Below are 19,070 nucleotides of genomic sequence, written 5' to 3'. Positions count from 1 at the left end.
GTCTCAGAAAGGCGCAAAGCCTGGGGTGAGGCAGGCTCTCCTTGCTCCCCAGCCAAACTCTGGCTCTGGGAGCACTGTGCCCCATGTGCCCTGGTCCCCTTCACGTAATAATGGTGGAAGCAGGTGGATGCGGCAGACCGAGGAGGGGGATGGTGGAGGCGGCGGAATGCAGCATGGACATGGACCCGGCCCCAGGCCGGTGGGAGGGAAAGCAAACACCCTGACTCGTGTGCCCTCACCCAAGAGGCTGCGACAGGCTTTCCCGGGGCCAAGAGGACTGCAGGCACCCAAGGCGCATGGGCCAAGTGGCTGCTGTTCTGCGGGGCCTTGTGACAGTATGAGCTTTGGCCTCTGGGAGGAGATGAGGGATCCAGGGCAGTTGCCACATTAACTAGAAGAATTTTGGAGAACAGAAGCATCCCACTGCCCACTAAATGCTAGATGTAATCTAGGGCTGAGGTTCGGAGATTTTAGGACCAATACTTTCCTCCTGGAAGGAAGAAACACCTCCACGGCCGTGGGACACCACCGCCCCCTGGCTTTCTCTCCCAGACCCTGGTGGAGAGAAGAATGCAGAGCCAGGCGGTGGGCAGGGACCATCCCAGAGCAGAGGGTCCTGGCAGCGTCCCCTCCCCGCTGTCTCTCTGCCTCTTGGTGCATGAGGTCTCCATGCACATCTCAGGCAACTCTGAGCCCCACGTCCCAGAAGCTTGGCTGCCCAGTCACCGAGGCAATGTGCCTCCTGAATCTGATTCAACACAGTTCCTGGGCAAGTCTCATGTGCAGCCCATAGAGGAAACCTCAGGCTTATGCTAAATCCTCCAAATTCCCCTGACTGCCGTCCTGACGTGGGACCAAGGGTTGGGAGGGGACTAGACATGTGCAGGAATGAGCAGCACCCTGAATTCAGTGCTCAAGGGGAGAGAGTGTCCTGCCGGCCACCTTGGGGAGGCAGCTTGCCCTGCCCGAGTGGCCAGGGTCTGGTTTTTACCTTTTCCGCTTGGCTGAGTTCCTCCTTACTCCTTAGCCTATCCCTGTGCGGGGGGTCTGGGCCCAGGCCCTCGTCTTCTAACAACTGTGCATTCATGGTCAAGAGCCAGGCAGCCGTGCGGTCCAGGGCATTGGGGCTCACGGGTGAAGGGCCCTGCGATGAAACACAGCTGTGAGGGACTGGGGCAGGGGGGAAAGGGTGAGGAGGGGGTGGTCCCGGGTGCGGCACAGGGACGGATGGGCATCTCTGATGCAGCCCCGGGCCCCGGGGAGTTTCACCTCCTAGACGCAGCCTGAGGCTGTCACCAGCCGGGGGTGGAGGGGAGCCTAGCTGAATATGGCTTCTCTGCCGCCTGGGGGAGAGCCAGTGGGCTTGGGCTGGCAGGTCGGTGTCTAACCTAAAGAACCCACTGCTCTGTGCAGAGCCCTGAAGACCAGCTCAGAGCAGGAGGAGGACCAGGGGATAGGTGGACTCCTACCCTGGGTTGGGCTTTAACAGGCTTTGGAACTGGAGATGGGCAGACAGATCCCTCCCTCTTTCTTCCTGACCCCAGCTGTCTCTGGGGAAACTGGCAGAGGGACCCCAAGCCACAGTGAAGCTGGTTCACAGGATTTAGGCAGGGGCCACTGGGGGGGTGTCACGGCAAGTAGCTGGTGGGATGGGGCCAAGTGTGGCATCATTCAGCATGGGATGGCAGCTGGGTGCGGGTGGAGATGACGTGGCCGGGAGGAGCAGCACGACGCGGGGGGTCAGCCGGACCCCACCCTGGGGCGGGGGGTGGTGGTCTGCCCTCTCCGCCTGGCAGCACTGACCTGCTTGTGCACGGCGCGAGGCTTCAGCTCGGGGCTGTCGCCCTTGGAGGACGAGGACTGTTGCCGCAGCCGGGCTCCGGGCCCAGCCCAGTCGGGCGAGGCCGAGGCCAGCGTCCCGCTTGACGGCCGTGGGTACTGCAGGGTGCTCAGGAGGGTGGGCGGCGTCCGGCCACGGGGCGCGGGGGGCGGCGGCGGGGGCGGCGGCGGCGGCTGATCGATCCTCCGCTGGGGGCCGGCGCTGTTCTGCCGTGGCACCGTGGGCTGCCCGCCCTTCTCGGTCAGCGACACCTGCCGCCGTGCCAGCTCCCCGGGGCGCCGGCCCAGGTCTTCGGGGGCGGCTGCGGCGGTGCTGCTGCTGAAGCTGCCCAGCTTGGCGGCAGCCGCCAGCTCTTCGCTGTTGCTGTGCGAGCTCAGGGAGCTGTGGCCCTCAGAGCCCGAGTCGCCGAGGCCACGGGGCGACAGTGGCAGGCCGGCCGCCATCTGGTACACGGGATTCTGGAAGGACAGCGGCGCCAGGAGCTGCGGCCGGCCTGGCGCACCCTCCGACGTGCCCGGCGTGGTGGGTGTCTGGCCTGCCCGCCGCACTGTGGCCAGCCCCGCCAGGCTCACAGGGGCCGCCCGGGCTGGCCACCCGGCCACCAGCTGAGTCGCAGGTGCTTGGCCATCGGTGGCGAGGGCGTCGGGGCCCACTGGGGAGCCTGCCTCCCCATCCAGCACGCGGGCGTCTTGGAGGTCCACCATGGACAGACTCTTGCCGCCGTTGGCCATCTGAAGATCGGGCTCGTTGGCTTCCGAGTAACTCGAGCTGCGGGCAGGTGAGGGCTGGACCCCGGAGGACCTTGTGACAAAAAACAAGTCCTTGTTTTCGGGGGTTGGAGACGGTAACCGGGTGAAATCTATCAGACTGCAGGGAGACAAGCACACACAGGGAAAGAAGGGGGAAGAGAAGAACTGTGAATGCGGCCCAGGCGGGTCCCGACCAACTGAGAGCCCCGCCAACCTGCCGCCCGTGGCCTGAGCCGGGGAGGGGGGAGGGGGAAAAGGAGGGGAGGCAGGGAGGGGCGGGGAGAGGAGGGGAGGGGGTGGCAAGAAGGGGAGAGTCCCGGGGCGCAGCTGCGAAACCAAACCACAGCCACCAAGCCTGGCAGAAGCCACCACCAAGGCGCGGGGCAGACGGCTGCTCCTACACGGAACTGCCGCACTAGGGGCCCGAGCTCCCAGCACCAGGCCAGGCTGCCTAGCAGCGGCCCTTTCCCTGCTCAGCGCGGCATCTTGAGACAGTAGGTTCTGGGGCCTGGGGTGTTCTGGAAAATTCCCCTGAGCTAAATCCAAACCCACAACTCAGTGGCTCTCTGCTACCCGAGGGTCCTGCACCGGGAACAATGACTTCAAAGGCACGGGGGGCTCCCTCTGCCTCTTCCCTCCCGTCCCTAGTCAGGCTGCTCACCAAAGTGGGGGGCCTGTGCTGAGAGAGGCCTCCACCTGCAGCCTCCTACTGCCACCCCTTGTCTGACTGGCAGGCGGGGGCTGGGGCTTCCGGCAAAAAAAAAAAACAACAAGGTATCAGAGGAGGATCCTCACAGCGTGACTCAGGCAGGGAGGACCTGCAGCTGCAGCTGTAGGCCATGTCCCGGACCCTCCACCCCAGGCTCCTAGCCCCTCTCTGGCCCATTCCCAGGAAAAGCCGGCTCCTTGGAAGGAGGCACAAAACCAGGTGGGCTTTGGAGGGAAGGCTCGCGGGGAGCTGAACAGGCTCTGAGTGGGCTGGAGGCAGCAGGAACCTGGGGCTTCAATGTGGGCTTAGAAAGGAGTTGGCTTAGTCTGGGATGGAGAGGAAGTACCAGTCCGGGGTGATGGGACAGGACAGGGCAGGATGTGGCCACTCGAGGCCACGGCACTTGGGGGCCGAGAAGAAGTGGACAGGGGAAGTAGGTGGAGTTGGGAGAAACCTGGACCAGCCCTGGGCCTGGTCGCCCTTCACACACCCAGGTCAGCTCTCCTGACCTCTCGACCGACGTGTGTCCCCACTTGAACTCTTGCTTTGCCTCACTTGGCAGGTTGTAGGGACGACCCCTCCTCAAGACGTAGAGGGACCCGGGGGGAAGGGGCGTCAAGGTCTCTGCATCTCCGGCCTCCTCCTGGGCCTTTAGTCCCTCACACCACATTCCCAGGTCCTTGATCTCAACGCCCTCGCCTGCTAACAGCCTGCTGCTGCCGTCCCCACTGTCTCAGAGCCGGACAGCGCCCAGCTCTGCTGCTCCAGCCTCAGCCTCGTGAGCCGGTCCAAGACGGTCCTGCTGGACGAGGGGAGTGTTTGACCCCAAGTACAGGTAGCTCACTGTAAACGCAAAGGTCCTCGTCTTGACGTCAACACTTGAGAACATTCTCCCCTCCACTGTGTATTGACGAGGTACTCGTCCCAGTACTGGGCATGCAGAGTGGCAGCTGGGCCTCAGCATCTCTCTAGTTTCCCGGGGCTCCCAGCCTCTGTGCCTCGCGGAGTCACCTGAACTCCTCCTGAAAACACACCCTGGAGTACTTTTGGACTCTAGCTCAGGCCCAGGAAATACTACCTCATATACACACAAAAAAGTGACTGTGACTAGTGCTGATTGGGACCAGGAACTGTTGCTCAACAAAAGATACTGTCTTTCTCCAGGGCTTTGTGCTAGTCCCTCTACCTAAAATGCCTTTTCCATCAATGGAAATGCTACTTTTCCTAAGCTCAAAACTAGCACAACCTCCTCCGGGAAGCCTTCCCGGATAACTCCCCCCCCCAAAAAATCTTACTCCTTAGGGCCCAAGGAACACCTTGAGTTTCATTCAGCTTGTTTCATAAACACTAGTATAGGTTTTCTCCTCCCCAAAGGAGACTGTAGATGGGCCCTTCCCGGTCTGTACCTGCACCCTACCACACCCAGCACGCCCAGCGGCTCTTACCCAGAGAGGTCATTCTCGATCACCATCTTCTGGAGCCCAGCCGAGACACTGCTGCTGCCTGAGCCGGGCGTAGAGGCCAAGTCAGTCCCTGCAAGCTGCCCACTGCCCGGGGTGCTCAGAGCTGTGTGGACGTCCCTCAGGATTCGAGGCAGAGGCCCCAGCTTGGATATGATGCTCTGCAAAGACATGGCAAAGGGGGCAGGTGTGAGCCAGGGGGCCACCTGGGGAGACAAAGTGCACTGGAGCCCCCGTGTTCAAAATCACTAAGCAGCCAGTCAGAGATGCAGCCTCGCCCTCCCCTGCAATCAGGTTCAGTGGGTCTGGGGAGGGGTAGGGAGCCCAGAAACGACAAATTGCATGTTTATCAGCACCCTGGATATCTCTGGGATGGGGCAAGGCCCACAAGGAGACACACTAACCTAGTCCAGGCGTTTCACCCTGGTCTGTCCTGCCTCAGGGACCCACAGAGAATCCTGGAGTTTGCCCCCGTCTCCCCAGCGGAGAGGCTTTTGGGGTGGCCCCCTCCCACGTTACCTACTCCACAGGGCGGGCTGAGGCCCAACCCACTTCAACACCCGAGTCCCTAGGGTGATGGCCCAGGCACAGAGCAGGCACTCCTGCTCACCCGTCAGACAAACAAGTGGCCAGTCAGGCAGAGGGTGGTGCCTGGGCTCGTCTGAAGCCCACTCTCCTAGTTTAGACCGATGGTGGTAAAGCTTCTAGGCCAAGCGGGTGGTTGCGGGGTGGGGGGGAGGGGCGACTCTGCCTTCATCTGGCTTATGTCCTGGCTTCCACCGACGGCTATGCGCAGAAAGCAAGCATGAAAACTCATGTGGTCCACAGAGGGGAGACGTGAGCAGCAAACAGCTCGACTTTAAATCCTGCTGCAACAATGTCAGCCCTGACGGCTGCAAACCACCGTCCGTACCTCCCGCCTGGTCATGCAGGCGTGGGGGATGGTGGCCCCCAGCACAGAGAATCTGGAAGTGATGGCAGAGTGACAGGTGTTGGCAGCTGTGGAGGAAGACAGGGCTCTGAGCCTCATTTCCATTGCTCCCTCCTGGGTCTCTCAGAGCCAAAGGGCAATGGACATAAAGGAGCAGAAATGATTGCAACGGCCGTTCACAGTGAAAAGCTGGGACTGATCTGAGTGTCCAGTGAATTACATGGTGCAGTCACGTGACTGGACAGTCAGTGCCATTAGAAAGGTCACAGTGGTGTGTGGCATGTATGGCTGGGGAAAGATGCCCACGAGAGAAGAGTGAGCAACGCACACGGCAGTGCCCGCTAAGTTCCCACTTTAACAGAAAAGGGCAAGAACTGCCTGTGTGGGTACCTAACATGTGCACAGAAATACCTAAAGGCCGCACACCAGAGCACCCTGAGTGCTCACCCCTAAGGATGGGGCGGGAGCAGGAGGCCTTCCAGGTCTGGTTCAGCAGCAGCTACTTTTGTAATCAGTCCTGAATATTCACTGGAAGGACTGATGCATATTAAAAAGCAGAGACTTTACTTTGCCAACAAAGGTTCATCTAGTCAAAGCTACGGTTTTTCCAGTTGTCATGTATGGATGTGAGAGTTGGACCATAAAGAAAGCTGAGCATTGAAGAGTTGATGCTTTTGAACTGTGGTGCTGGAGAAGACTCTTGAGAGTCCCTTGGACTGCAAGGAGATTCAACCAGTCAATCCTAAAGGAGATCAATCCTGAATATTCATTGGGAAGACTGATGCTGAAGCTAAAACTCCAATACTTTGGCCACCTGATGTGAAGAACTGACTCACTGGAAAAGACCCTGATGCTGGGAAAGATTAAAGGCAGGAGGAGAAGGGGATGACAGAGGATGAGTTGGTTGGATGGCATCACCGACTCAATGGATATGAGTTTGAGCAAGCTCCGGGAGTTGGTGAAGGACAAGGAAGCCTGGCGTGCTGCAGTCCATGGGGTCGCCAAGTCAGGCACAACTGAGCGACTGAACTGAACTTTTGTAAGATGGGCTCTCAGAGCCCTGGGGGGTAGCAGAGGTTCTGGAAGTAGGTCCTGGCAGGCCTGGCAGTTGCTGCCCAGAACCTGCCCACTGTGCAGGCTGGGCCTGCGGGGGCAGTGGAACCTAGGCCACAGGGCCTGCAGCAGTGTCAGGGGTGTTGAGAGAATGACTGTTTCAACAGATGGTCAAGGGCACTTCTGGAAAGTTTTGCAACTTGCTGCCTGACACATGGAGGCGCAGCATCTCCAGTCCATCTTTTTTGTATCAGTGGCCTTAAAATCCAGAGCAAGGACATTTCAGGAGACAGAGCTAATCTGATCATACTTCCCATGGGTAGGGAGGATAGCATGCCTTCACCCGTGGATGCCATCCACTCAGAGGCATAGCTGAGGCCCCAGTACACAGAGTGGGCTCCCCTGGAAGATGTTGGTGCATGAACGTGGCGCTCCCCACCAAGGAAAAGGGCCGAGATCCCTCCCCAGCGCATGCTGACAGGGTCTGCACTGGATCCCTGGGCTCCGGCGCCCTGGCGGGGCCTCTGATCTCTACTGCACAGGCAAAGCCTCGTGGTTATTCTGGGAGGAGCAGCCTGCAGCTTCAGTGCCCTTGGGCCCAGCCACGGCCCCATCGTGGCCCGAGTGGTCAGGCACCTGCTCCAGCTGGCTGACGGCCTCCCAGAGAAGCGAGTGCAGGCTGGAGAGCTCGCGGCCCAGGTCGATGTAGCCCTCGAAGCCGGCCGTGTTGGAGACGGTCTCGGGGTTGGAGATCTCCAGCAGGAAGCGCTGCATGTTGGTCCACTCGTGCTCCAGGAACTGGTTCATGAACGACATGTACTCTTCCTTGCTGCCGAACCTGGAGCCGAGCAGACAGGGTGAGCGCCCTGGGCCCCACCCGGGAGCCCCTCTACTTCTCGGAGACACCCTCGCCCCCTGGGCTCCCATCCCTCCACTGTGGCCGCATTCCACGCCACTTACTCCCCAGCCAGCCAACCCCCACGGTTTCAGGGTGCTCATGGCTAAGTCTGGAGACTCCTTTCTGGACTTTTTCTCCCAGGATCTGGAATGTTCTATGGCCCTCATTCCACCTTCACGGCCAGTCTCAATCTCCTTCCTCTTTCCCTGCAAATGTCTGCGGCCCCTGATGCACAACTGACTCAAGCCACACTTGGTCGGGTCTCTCTGCTGAGCCTTCCGACACGTTCCTCTTCAGGCACCTTCCTTTGTCCTCAGCTTGGTCAAGTCTGCGGTCACCTTCATCACCCCAAACATCACCCCAAACCCGCACCCTCCTCTGGGACTCCCCATCCCAAGGAGACCGATCCAGAAGCCTGGCCGTGTTCAACTGCTCCCTCTGCCTCTCCGTGAACCGGCAAGGCCTGCTGGCCTCATCTTCTGATCACCCCACAACCTACAGCCATGGCCTCCTGCATCACCATCACCTCCGGTATTATCCCTGACCCAATCCTTCCACCACTCTGCCTTTACCAGAACCATAACTCTGCTCTCCTCCTGGCCTCAGGGCTGCCAGTCTTGTTTCCTCCACTCCTGGCCCCTCTGCTGCTGGGCTGAACTTGGCAGGACTTGGAACACATGAGGGCCACCTTGCTCAAAGCCCTCTGGCAGCTCTTACTGCCCTGCCTGGCCTCCAAGTCCCTGCTGTCCTCTAGGGTGGTCTCCCACCTCTCTCGACCTAGCAAGTGACAATTCAGGAACGGCAGAGCGTCTGGTCCCTCCCTGGCCTGCACCTCCGTGTCTTTTCGTCCTGAACTCAGTTGGGGAGCGCGTCTTCTAGGAAGCCTCCCTTCTCTCTTCTTCCAACAAGCGGATAGCCCTCCTAGGAGGCCACGCCCCTGTCCATCACCGCTCTCCCTGCTGAAGTGTTGGCTCCGGGAGGGTGGGGACCAGCGGTGATTCATGGCCCAGCCCTGCGAAGGCCCGGGGCGGCTCGATCCACACCTCGTGAGAGCTGCTGTCTGAGCCAGCCCGTCTGTGTCCACCCCCTCGCTCTAAGGTACAGCAAGAACACTGAAGTGCTTCATGAACAGACGTCCTTGGCATCCTTAGACAAGGACAGTCTGGAGCCACCCGGGTGCCCAACCACAGCAGATGGGTTCAGGAGACATTGGCCCTTCTCCCTTGAAGGCATATTAGTCACTCATTTCAAAAGGAAGCTCGTGAATGTTAAGTATGTGGGAAAATCCTTAAGATAAAAACGTTCATTCAAAGAAGCAGAAGGAAAAATAATACCTTGCCTTATCACCCTTGAAAACTAAGGAAAGGCACCACAGGAGGGGAGCCTGGGGTGCAGAGGAGAGGGACGGAGGGAGGCAGGGCTGAGGAGGCAGGGACAGGCTCCAGCCTGCCGTGGGGGGGACATGGCACTCACTTCGCAAAGTTGGCCAGGTTCTGGGTGACTTTGGCGATGAGGGTGAGTGTGCGGGCGGTGCGGTCGTCGGGGTACTCCTGCAGCAGGTTGAAGAGTGAGGGGGACATGATGGCCGGGCAGAGGAAGCGCAGGAACAGAGAGGCGCTGATGAGCCGCTCGCTGATGTCCGGCCGGCCGCGGCTGCTGCACTCTTGCCGCCAAGAGGCAAACACCTCCTTGAGCTCCCGGGGGAAGACGCTGTGTGGGGACAGGTCATGGGGGGTGGAAGGGGGGAGTCAGTCGCCAGGCCAGGACCAGAGCAGGGAGCTGGTTCTGGGCCTGATGGAACTGTGTCTGTCCCATGCCCACCCTGATGGCTACATGACGGCCCAATGCCCAAGCTCTCTGAGCCTGCTCCTCCGCCATCCACTATCCGCTGGGCAGGGACGCTGGGAGAGCCAGGCCAGCACAGGGCAGGGATGCCCAGGCCGCAGTTGGTGGGTCTCTCAGAGGGGCTGAGTGAGAGGGGACATCAGCACTGGGGCCAAGCCCCACGGGGCTTCACCCCTGCCCCACCCGGCAGGAGTGCAGTCTTGGGCAGAGGGAGGGACACACGGCACAAACAGCATTGCTCCTCGGTTCCTGTCCCCGGCTTCTGAGGTGGACCCCCACCGCTCCAATAATGTTACAGGATCTGAGGTTCTCAGCAGGGCTGGGTGATCAGGACGAGGGGCAGATCCTAACCACAGGTTAAGAACACAGCTCCTCGCTAACTCGGGTGTGGAGGGAAGCGGGGGCAGCGACCTCCCTAGGCTGACCTGGTGAGGGTGGGCAGGGCTCTCAGCACCTGTCTGGGGGCTGTCCCCCCTGAGCACCTCCACCCTGCCTCAGCGAGGCCCCACCAGGCCAGCCTTTCAGAGGCCTTCCTATCTTTTTCACTCTGGAAGATGGGTGCTCTCTGAACCCTGCCTACACCTGGCTCTCCCACTAGCTCCAGGGTGCTCTGCCCCAGGGCCTGGCCCTCCCCAGGCTTCCGTTTCCTCACTCCCGCAAGGGGAACAAGGCCACCCCTGCTGAGTTTACACAGCCATCTATCCAAAGGCGGGGACCCCCAAGGCCTTAAGCCGCTTTGATCAGCTTGAAAAGCTTTTGCCCAACAAGCCCAGCAGACTCAGGCAGTGAACGTGGCTGAACAATAAGGATGTGGCCAGAGAGGAAGTGAGGGCAGGTGACCTTGAGCCCTGGCCCCCGAAGCGCCTGGCACAGGCCTGGGCAGGGGGCAGGCACTAAGTGATAACATCTATCAACAGCCTCGTGCAGAACTGAGGGGCCTGCACAAAGGCCAGAAAGAGGAAATGGAAAACCATTGTCCACGGATACGTTTCCCCGTGTCCCACACCCGGCCCGCCCTGGGTGAAAACACAGCCCAAGGGTGGGAAGTGTGTTCCAGACCTCAGACTCTCTGGTTGTCCCTCCTGGCCCGGTGCCAAGGGTCATTTTCAGCTCAGCCCAAAGGGCCAGGGAGGCCCCAGTGAGCACCTTGTGTAACCGCGGGGCAGGGGGACCTGGGCCGGCAGTGTGGACCCCACCAGCTCTGCCCTGACCCAAGACTGTCGCTCTCCTCACAGGCCTGCCTCTGCCTGTGCCTGTCCTTCGGGAGCAGCTAAACCAGGTCCTTCTGGTGCCCAGCACAGGGGTGCTCAAGGCACCCTGACGGGAGCAGAGCTGTGAGCCAGGGTGGCTGCGGGGGTAAGCTGACTGTCTCTGGTGACATAATAAAGAAGAGCCATAAAGGGGAACCAGACATAGGCCTTCCAGCAGGACAGGAAAGAACACGACCAAAGAGAGAAGCAAGCTACGGCCGGAGGTGGGACGGGGGAACGGGGCCAGGAGAGCCACTCGGGTGGGGAAGGGAACGTAGGTCCTGAGCTGGAGCACTGACCAGGGGAAAAACCTGGGCAGCTCCTCCAGTGTGAAAATAAAGCCACTCCTGGGGGCTGGTAGCATGGTCCCCTGGACAGTCACGCAGCCATCTCTGATGAGGCTGTACCAGCTCAGTGGCCACCATTCACACGTGCTGGGATGTTCATCTTGCACGGAATGGCCCGGGACTGACTGTGGCCCAGACTGCAGTCCTGTAAGAGCAGCCTGCCCTGCACACTTCTGCTCCTCTCGGGGGCCGCCGGGGCCCACAGAACTCGGTCCTAGTAAAGCCCAGTCCTCTTCCTCGGTTCTCTACGGTCCCAGCAGGAGGCCCACCCAGTGTCCAGGCCCCACACAGGTGCGTGCTAGGGCCATCCCAAGCCTGTGACCTGAGCACCAGCTTCCCTGGCCAGGTGAGGCATCCCAGGTGAAGCCATCCACTCACCCAGGGTTGCCTGAGCAGAGCCTTGTGCGTCTGGCTTCTTGTCCAGCCGTAGCACCTACAGTGGTGCCAGGCAGTACCCACTGTCCAAAATGTGTAAGGGACTGCCGGGTCAGAATCCTCAACAATGCACAGACCACGTCCTGCCCACACACTCTGGAACACTCCGATGTCTGAGCCCAGAAAGGACCAGCTGGACTCAGCGGGGTCAGGAAGAAGGTGGGTTCCAATCCCAGGGCCCTGACTCTGAAGCTGTGTTACCTGCCCTCTCCCTGTTAAACCTCAGCTCTCTTGTCGGGAATGACAGAGGAGGGCTCCTCACCGAGCTCTTGGGATGGGATGATGCCCACAGAGGCCAGCCCAGCGCCCAGCATGCTCTAGGCACCCAGCCTACACAGAAGGATTGGGGGAGAAGGGAGGGATGCGGGGTGGGACCCTGGGCAGCAGAGGCCGAGTGGGCGGGGGGGGGCAGCGCTAACCAGTAGGAGTTGATGATTTTGCAGAAGGCCAGTTCGCAGCACATCTTGAGGTTGCCCTGGTGCTCGGGGAGGTCAGCGGCCGAGCACTTGCTTGGGTCCACTTCACAGTTCTCGTCCGACTCGTATAGCGCTTTGATGAACTCTCCTGTGGCCGAGAGGGCAGGAGGGGCGGTGAGGACCCAGTGGGCATGCCCCACCCTGACCCTCTTGCCCCCAGTCGGCCCACACCCCCTACCTAGCGCGTCCTGCAGGTACTTCTGGCCCACCAGCTTGAGGTACTCCTCGATGGCCTTGGTGGCCAGCGTGTTCTCCCGGAAGATGAGGTGCTCGTTGTCCCCACAGCGGTCCACCTCTGACATCATCAGGTCAGTCAGGAAGTCCTGTGGAGCCAGGTGAGGAGAGTGGACTTGAGCAGGCCTGGCAGGTAAGGCCCCAGGGGTCCAGACCTGCGCTCCCTGGCCAGAAGCCCCTGCTCTGTGAGGCTGCTCCATCGCCAAGCTGCTGGGTCTCACCTGCGGGGGCTTCTGGGGCATGAGAGCAGGGCAGCCTGAAGAGGGGACGTGGTGACACCTGAGCTGGACCCCGGATCAGGGAGGCAAGAGCCCCCGCATCATGGCCAGACCCGTGGGACTCAAATCTCTGCTCAGCCCTGCCCCAGCCTGGCAGGGTGACCGAAAAGAGTACCCCCATCCCAGGGCTAAAGAGGACAAACAGGCTGCCCTGCCCCCTCATACAAGCAGCTATGACCGTCCACCCCTCACTGTGATGAGGTCTCCCACGCCAGACAAGGGCTTGTTCTGTGCAGCCTCACGAGGAAGGAAGACAAGAGGGAGAGGCAGGCCAGCTGCCCTGGAAGGCAGTGAGCTGGGGCTCAGACAGAGGGAGATGAACCTCGGCTTGGGTGGGAAGGTGGCCTGGCTACAACACAGCTCCCGGGCAGACCCAGGAGGGAGCCTGAGCCCACGCCTTCCCTTCTGACTGCAGGGCGGCTCACAGGAACCTGCTGCACCCCTCCAGGTGGAAACACCCCCACCTCAGAGGCTGTGCCTCCTCATGCCCACGGCCAGGCTTGTGACCTCGGGAGAAGGCAGGCAGGAGGCAGGGACCCGGGGGCAGTGGGGGCACAGGGCAGGGGCTGGCCAGTGCAGAGGCTGGGTGGCTGGTGTTGCGCTGGGGCTACTGATGCTCCAGAAATGCCTCACCTAACATGCCCAACTTCAGGGCCCTCTGAAATCACAAGTGGGCCTTGAAATACAGAACCGAACTCTGGGCCCTGGAGATCTGGTTGGCCAATGGAGAAACAGGAGGGCCGGGGTCGGGGAGTGGCAGTCCGTCTCTCCAGAGACCACACAGCCTGAGGACCCTTCCCGACCACTGGTGACCTCTAGGGCCTCCTTCTCTGAACAAAGAACAGCAGATGTCAGTGCTGCGCGTACTGCTCTGCTCATGCCCACAGCCCTCCTGAGCTCCCGGGGTAGGTGCGAGGCCCAGGCGGGGGTGAGGAGGAGCTCTTCTTAGAGCCAGGACCTGGCTGGGGGTAGTGGGGGGGAAACAGGCACAGAACAGGAAACTGACCTGTCCAAGGCCACACAGCTTACCGGGACCAAATCTGGCCTGATTGTCTTGTTATCAAGGGCCCATTTCTCCTACTGCAGGGAGTGGGGGGGCGGGGCGGGGGGAGATGACAGGGGGCAAAGCACACCCATGGCCCTCTCCCAGGACTCGGAGCCCTCGGCACGTGCTCTGGAGAGAGGCATCTCACCCCTTAGCTCCCCAGGGGCTCAGAGCTCAGATGCACCTCACCCCAGCAACCTGATGTGCTGCTGGGGAGCAGCACCCAACAGAAGGTCCGCTGAGGAGCTAGAGCCCCGGCTTCCGTCTCCTTCCACAGTGAGCACCCTGATTACTCCTGTCTCAGCTATGAACCTGAGAGCAAAGGTCCCTTCAGATCAGAGTCAGCCTCCCAGGCCAGCCCAGCCCTCGGGGGCCGCTTACTGAAAGGACAAACCTAGAGGCAGAAAGGCGGCCGCTGGAGCCCCTGCTGCCTCCCTTGGTCTCCCTCTGGTCTCCCTCCCTCTCCAGGAGAAGAGGTGGTCCAAGCACAGAGGAACGGAGTGCCCCGTGCCCATGGAGAAGTACCTCTCCTGGTCCCCCACCATGAGCCCAACGGGCAGGGGCTCTGAAGGGCCCAGAGGAGGCCAGGGCCTTCTGGATCAGGCAGAGAGAGAGAATAAGAGCCCTAATGGACTGCACACCCGGGGCTCTGCCTGGGGGCTGAGGCCTGACCCCCAACCTGTGTCTCCCTCCAAGCCCAGGCTGAGGGCTCGGGACCTTGACCGGGGAGGGCAGTCCCTCACCCCCACCACTGCACCCCTTTTGAGCAGCTCCCTCTAGACTCCGCCAAGGCAAGGGGCAGAGCAGAACCATGTTCTGCTGTGCTGGGCAGGTAGGCCTGCGGAGCCTTCTAGAAGGAGCCGACCTGTCTGCAAAGACAAGTGAGTGGGTGGGGCTGGGTGTGGCCTGGCAGGGAGGCAGGTAGAAGGCGGTGGGGAGGACAGCAGGGGCCCTCCAGCCCTGGAGCAGGGCCTGCTGGAGGGCTCGGGCAAGCTTTGCTCCAGGGGGCTCCAGGGCTGGGGCAGCTGCCCTCCAAACAGACAGCTGCGACAGTGACTGTGTGCCCCGTGTGCGTGCACTGGGAGTTGGGGGGAGTCTGGGGCTCAGACAGCGGCTGCACCCTGGCCATCACCTGCTGCAATGTGTGATAACTCAACAAACCAGACGTGTGTCTGGGTCACTGGGATCCATGTGCCGGCAGAGGTGGGCCTCGTGGCCTGCTCCCCTGGAGTCTCAGGGAGGGGCCGGCCCTCTGGGGCAGTGGGGAGGCACAAAACCCACTTCCTTGCTGCCAGCCGTGTTGCAGACCACGGGCTCCATACCCGCCTCTGGAATCAGCTCCAACCACGGAGGGGGTGCACAAAGCCCCCATCCTTCAGGATGCAGCTCCGGATTTGGCCAGCTCCAGATTGAGGGGGCCCACCTAGCTATGACTGGGGCCTCCAGCAGAGCTGAAATCCATGACGTGGACGCGGGGACCGGCAGGTCATCTGGCGCCTGTCCCCCAGCCTTCCACGGGGCCTGCGGGAGGTGGCGTCCCACCTGAGGCCCGGGCACCTACCTTCACCTTGCCCGTGCTCTGCAGGATGTGCACCAAGGCTGACGCCATCTCCTCCTTGGTCTTGGCACTGAGGATGGGCTCGAGGGCGGCGCAGAGCCCCAGGTAGTGGTTGGTGATGTGCTCGGCGAACTCCTTGTACATCTCCATGGGCAGGATGGTGATGGTCTGGTAGCGTGCCTTGATGCGGATCATGGGCCCGGGGCCCTTGCCGCCCTTGGGGTTGGGCGTCACCACCGGGTACCACTTCTCCACGAACTGTCGGCCGGCCACGGAGGCGGCGGGCAGGCTCACCAAGCCCAGGTAGCTGCTGCGCTCCTTCTTCTTCTTCTTGTCGGTCTCGCGGTACAGGTGGACGGTGACTGTGCGCAGGGGCGGCAGGTTGTGGAACTCGAAGTGCTCGCCCCAGAAGACGTTGTCGGTCTTGAGCTTGCCCGTGGTGCGCGCGTACAGCACGTCGTCCAGGCACAGCTCGCACAGGTACTTCTTCTTGGCCGGCAGGTCCTTGGCCTCGATCACCCACAGCTTCAGAATGTGCTCCACACGCCGGCTGTTGTCCTGCACACGCATGGGCGGGGAGAGGGGCACAGTTACCAGGAGCCCGGCGCCTGGCCCCCTGCCCAGCCCGGAGCTGGGAAGAGTGCTCAGAGCTGGTCAGGGCCAGCTCTGGAGTCTGAAGGACATGGGGCCGGATCTCTGCTCTGCCTCATACACTACTAGCTCACTGACCTTGGGCAAGCAACCATCTATGATCATCTAAGCCTTAAGTCCCTCTGTCATGCAAGTCACAAGCTGAGAGCAAATTAAGAGGCCAGCGTGACACCTGGCACGCGGCGGCCGTTAACTGGCTCTTGGGAAGCTTGCTGGTCCACAGAGTCACATGGAGACAAGTACTGCTGAGGTCCTTCCTCAGTGATGGCATGGTGACCAGGACTCAGCTCCAGGCCGAGTCGGCCAGAAGCAGTGATGACAGCTGGGGAGAGGCCTGGGGGCAGTGGGAACACTGGGCAGTGGGTGCCAGCCTGGGCCGGCAGTGCTTGCCTGGAGGAGGGGACTGGTGGCTAAGCTAGACTCGGAGGGCTAGGCAGGCATTGGCCATGGTGGGGAAGGGGGCACAAAGAGGTCCAGACAGAACACCGACATCCCAAAGGCCGACCCTGGGTTCTCTGGCCTGGCCTCCCCAGTGTGCAGCTCAGCCTCTTTCTGAGCCCAGCACTATGGCCCACTCCGGCCCCAAGCACACCCCGGTCCCAGCCCCCTCCAGAGCCCCCGCCCTTGGCTCTCTCGAGTCGGAGCCTGTGCTCTGCTTGGGGTGCAGCTTCTACCCCGCGCTCTGGGGTCTGGGGACACAGGCCCACCTTGTTGGGATGCACGGCTCGCCGCAGGTTCTCCATCCACTTATCCCGCTCGGCTGCTGACCGGCAGGAGAAGCACTTGCTTCCTGAGGACGTCGTCACCTGCGGGGGCAGCACAGTGTCACGGGGAGGGGGAGGGACGATGGAGGACCTCCAGGGCTGGGGCAGGGGGAGGGACACTGGCTGCCAGGTCTGACGGCACCGCAGCCTCAGGGAGGAGGCAGGACGAGATGCACGGTGCCCCCTGGATTTTATGTTTGCAGGTAGTGCCCCAAGGCCTGTGGTCCCAGAGCAGGATGGTGACAGGACAGTGTCCAGCCTCGTGCCAACTGGCGCTTGAGTCCTGCCTCGGGGCCCTCTGTCCTCAGAAAAGCATCTCTCTGAGTCCACGCTCATTCTCCTGGAGATGGTGGAGACAGAAGGCACGGGCTCCTGCATGAATCGGAGGACCCTGAGGTCTCCCTCTATCGCTGGAGCCACAGGCACCCCGGAGACAACCGCGGGTCAGCCTCAGGGTTGCCTTGGTCCTCAGCTGACAGCTGCTGACGATGCTTCTCTTGCTGAATGTGATGGCAGCGGTGGTCACAAAGGGCTAACCTATTTGAGGCCGGACTACAGAACCGAGAATGGACTCTCTGGGTGTGCTGGGCCCTGGAGTCTGTCCTGGAACCCTTACCCTCCCTGCCCTGTCTGGCTTGCTCATCCTCCCATCTTCTCTGGGAGAGGAAGCCCAGCCCAAGCTGCTCCTAATCTGTCCCGCTGTCCCCTGCACCTTGCTGAGGGCCCTATCTAGCCATTCATGGGCCATACAAGACACAGCATCTCCTGCTTTACACAAGTGGGCAACTAGCATCAGGCGCCTCCAGCCCCAGACAGAGAAGTCGGAGCCCAGGAGGATTCCAGTAGGGCCAGGAGTCCTGAACCAGAAATAGCACCCAAGGGGGCACAGGGCTGGGGCAAGGCGCCAGGTACCACCCCAGTCTCCCCTGGAGCTGGGGGCGCCAGGAGGTTGCCACAGCAATTCCATGCTCATGCCTCTATCGGAAAGCTCCCCTATTTATGCAAGATCGTCGGGGGTGGGAGGCTTCCCAGAGACAGAGGTGGGAAGAGAAAACGAATAATTAGAGAAGCAATTAGGAACTCCCAGGAACACCTGCGACATTAGTTATCCAGATCCTGACTTGGCCTCGTGAGCTCTGACATCTCTGGGCCAGATTCCCCGTCTACACGAGGCACTGGACAGGGATCCCCAGGGAACAGCCTGGCCGGGCGGGGTAGCAGCCCCTCTGCCCTCACACCTCGGGTCACAGAATGGCGGGGCATGAAAAGATCCTGGCTCTTATTATGCAGAGGCCAGAGAAGGGGGTGCTCTCTCCACGCCCCCACACCACACTGGAGGGGTTTTGCAGAGAGGTGAGCAGGCTTGAGACTTCCACATACGCCCTGGATGTCCCTTCCACCGACTCGGGACTCCTGCACAACCCCACGCAGGGGACAGTGCTGGTCAGTCTCCAAGGAGACCACGAGGCAGGAATGAAGCCCCCATCTCCCCGCTCCACTTGGTCTCTTGGGAGTCCAAAAGCTCTGACAGTTTCTGGCCACTGCCCCCGAAGAGTGGAGGCCACAGGACACTCCAGGAGGGCGGCTGAAGGAGACCTGGCCTCCTGCAGGAGGACACCTGGGCCTGCCCCGCCCCGCCCCGCCCCGGACCCACCTCGAAGCAATAGTCCTGGCCCAGGATGCTGCTGTGCACCGGCTTGATGACCACCTCCTCCTCCATGCTGAGGTCCAGCGCCTCCACCGCGCTGCTGGGGCTGAGCAGGGACTCGTGGGAGCGAGACTCTTTCAGCCTGGGCATCAGATGAGACCTGGGGGCGGGCAGCAGGGGTGTCAGGTCAGCCTGCCCTGTCCCCTCCCTTCCCCTCTTCTCCCAGGAGGCCTGCCCAGAACCCCCTGCAGAGGCCATCACACCCCTCAACGCCCACAGTCCTTTCTGTCTTGAGGCAGATTCGAGTGTGGGGGGTGATGGTGGTGCTGGAGTCAGAGACCCGCAGGGAAGAGGAGACCCGACCCAGGCAGCCTTCCAGGGTTGGGTACCTTCCCCAACCCCCACCCCCGCTCCCCCTGCAAGACAGAAGCAATCGCCCTGTCCCAACATTTCTCCAGGCCACCACTGCCGACGGAGCCCTTTCGCATACCCAGGACACCCACCCGCTGGCCCCAGGTGAGGCAGGTGTGCCGTGGGACTCTGTGTTCCCTCCTTACCCCCGAGGACCATGAGGCTCAAAATGGAAGGGATGGAGCCATCTCTGCAGTGCTGAGAGGCACTCAGTGAGCGCTAAGAGGCACACAGGGTGCACGCACTGGGGCTCAGGGGCCACGCCAGGGGCAGGGGGCCCAGCACAGATGGATCCTGACAGACTGGCCGTGGACCTGGGTCCACTGTCACCTGCTGTGTGGCCCTGAGCAAGTCACTTCCCTGAGCCTCGGTTTCCCCTTTCCACGGAAAGCATATCAGATGCGACCTGGTGCTTGATGGAAGTCCACCCAGAGAGGCAAAGGTCCCTTTCCAGAGTCAACAGGACACAGCAGGAAGACACCGGGGCC

The 19,070-nt window shown here is 61.4% G+C and overlaps 1 protein-coding gene across 4 annotated transcripts in view; it reads right to left on the bottom strand.

Moving 5' to 3' along the window:
* The window catches only part of LOC120851940 (disabled homolog 2-interacting protein), a 40,923-nt gene that overhangs the window by 10,024 nt on the left and 11,829 nt on the right, over window positions 1-19,070 (bottom strand). For 3 of the 4 annotated variants that reach the window (XM_040225035.1, XM_040225034.1, XM_040225032.1), the window contains exons 2-11: window positions 18,178-18,331; window positions 16,467-16,565; window positions 15,112-15,666; window positions 12,172-12,316; window positions 11,937-12,081; window positions 9,114-9,350; window positions 7,379-7,580; window positions 4,744-4,919; window positions 1,804-2,707; window positions 992-1,144 (exon numbers count right to left, since the gene is read on the bottom strand). In XM_040225035.1, the coding sequence (XP_040080969.1) occupies window positions 992-1,144; window positions 1,804-2,707; window positions 4,744-4,919; window positions 7,379-7,580; window positions 9,114-9,350; window positions 11,937-12,081; window positions 12,172-12,316; window positions 15,112-15,666; window positions 16,467-16,565; window positions 18,178-18,321 (2,760 nt within the window). In that variant the 5' untranslated portion in view covers window positions 18,322-18,331. The remainder of the gene's footprint in view (window positions 1-991; window positions 1,145-1,803; window positions 2,708-4,743; window positions 4,920-7,378; window positions 7,581-9,113; window positions 9,351-11,936; window positions 12,082-12,171; window positions 12,317-15,111; window positions 15,667-16,466; window positions 16,566-18,177; window positions 18,332-19,070) is intronic. The other variant, XM_040225033.1, reaches the window with a different exon arrangement.

The sequence above is a fragment of the Oryx dammah genome, unplaced genomic scaffold, assembly GCF_014754425.2.
Source record: "Oryx dammah isolate SB20612 unplaced genomic scaffold, SCBI_Odam_1.1 HiC_scaffold_25, whole genome shotgun sequence".
Taxonomy (NCBI): domain Eukaryota; kingdom Metazoa; phylum Chordata; class Mammalia; order Artiodactyla; family Bovidae; genus Oryx; species Oryx dammah.
Note: the sequence above shows the minus strand (reverse complement) of the source record. Positions and strands in the feature narration are given on the sequence as shown.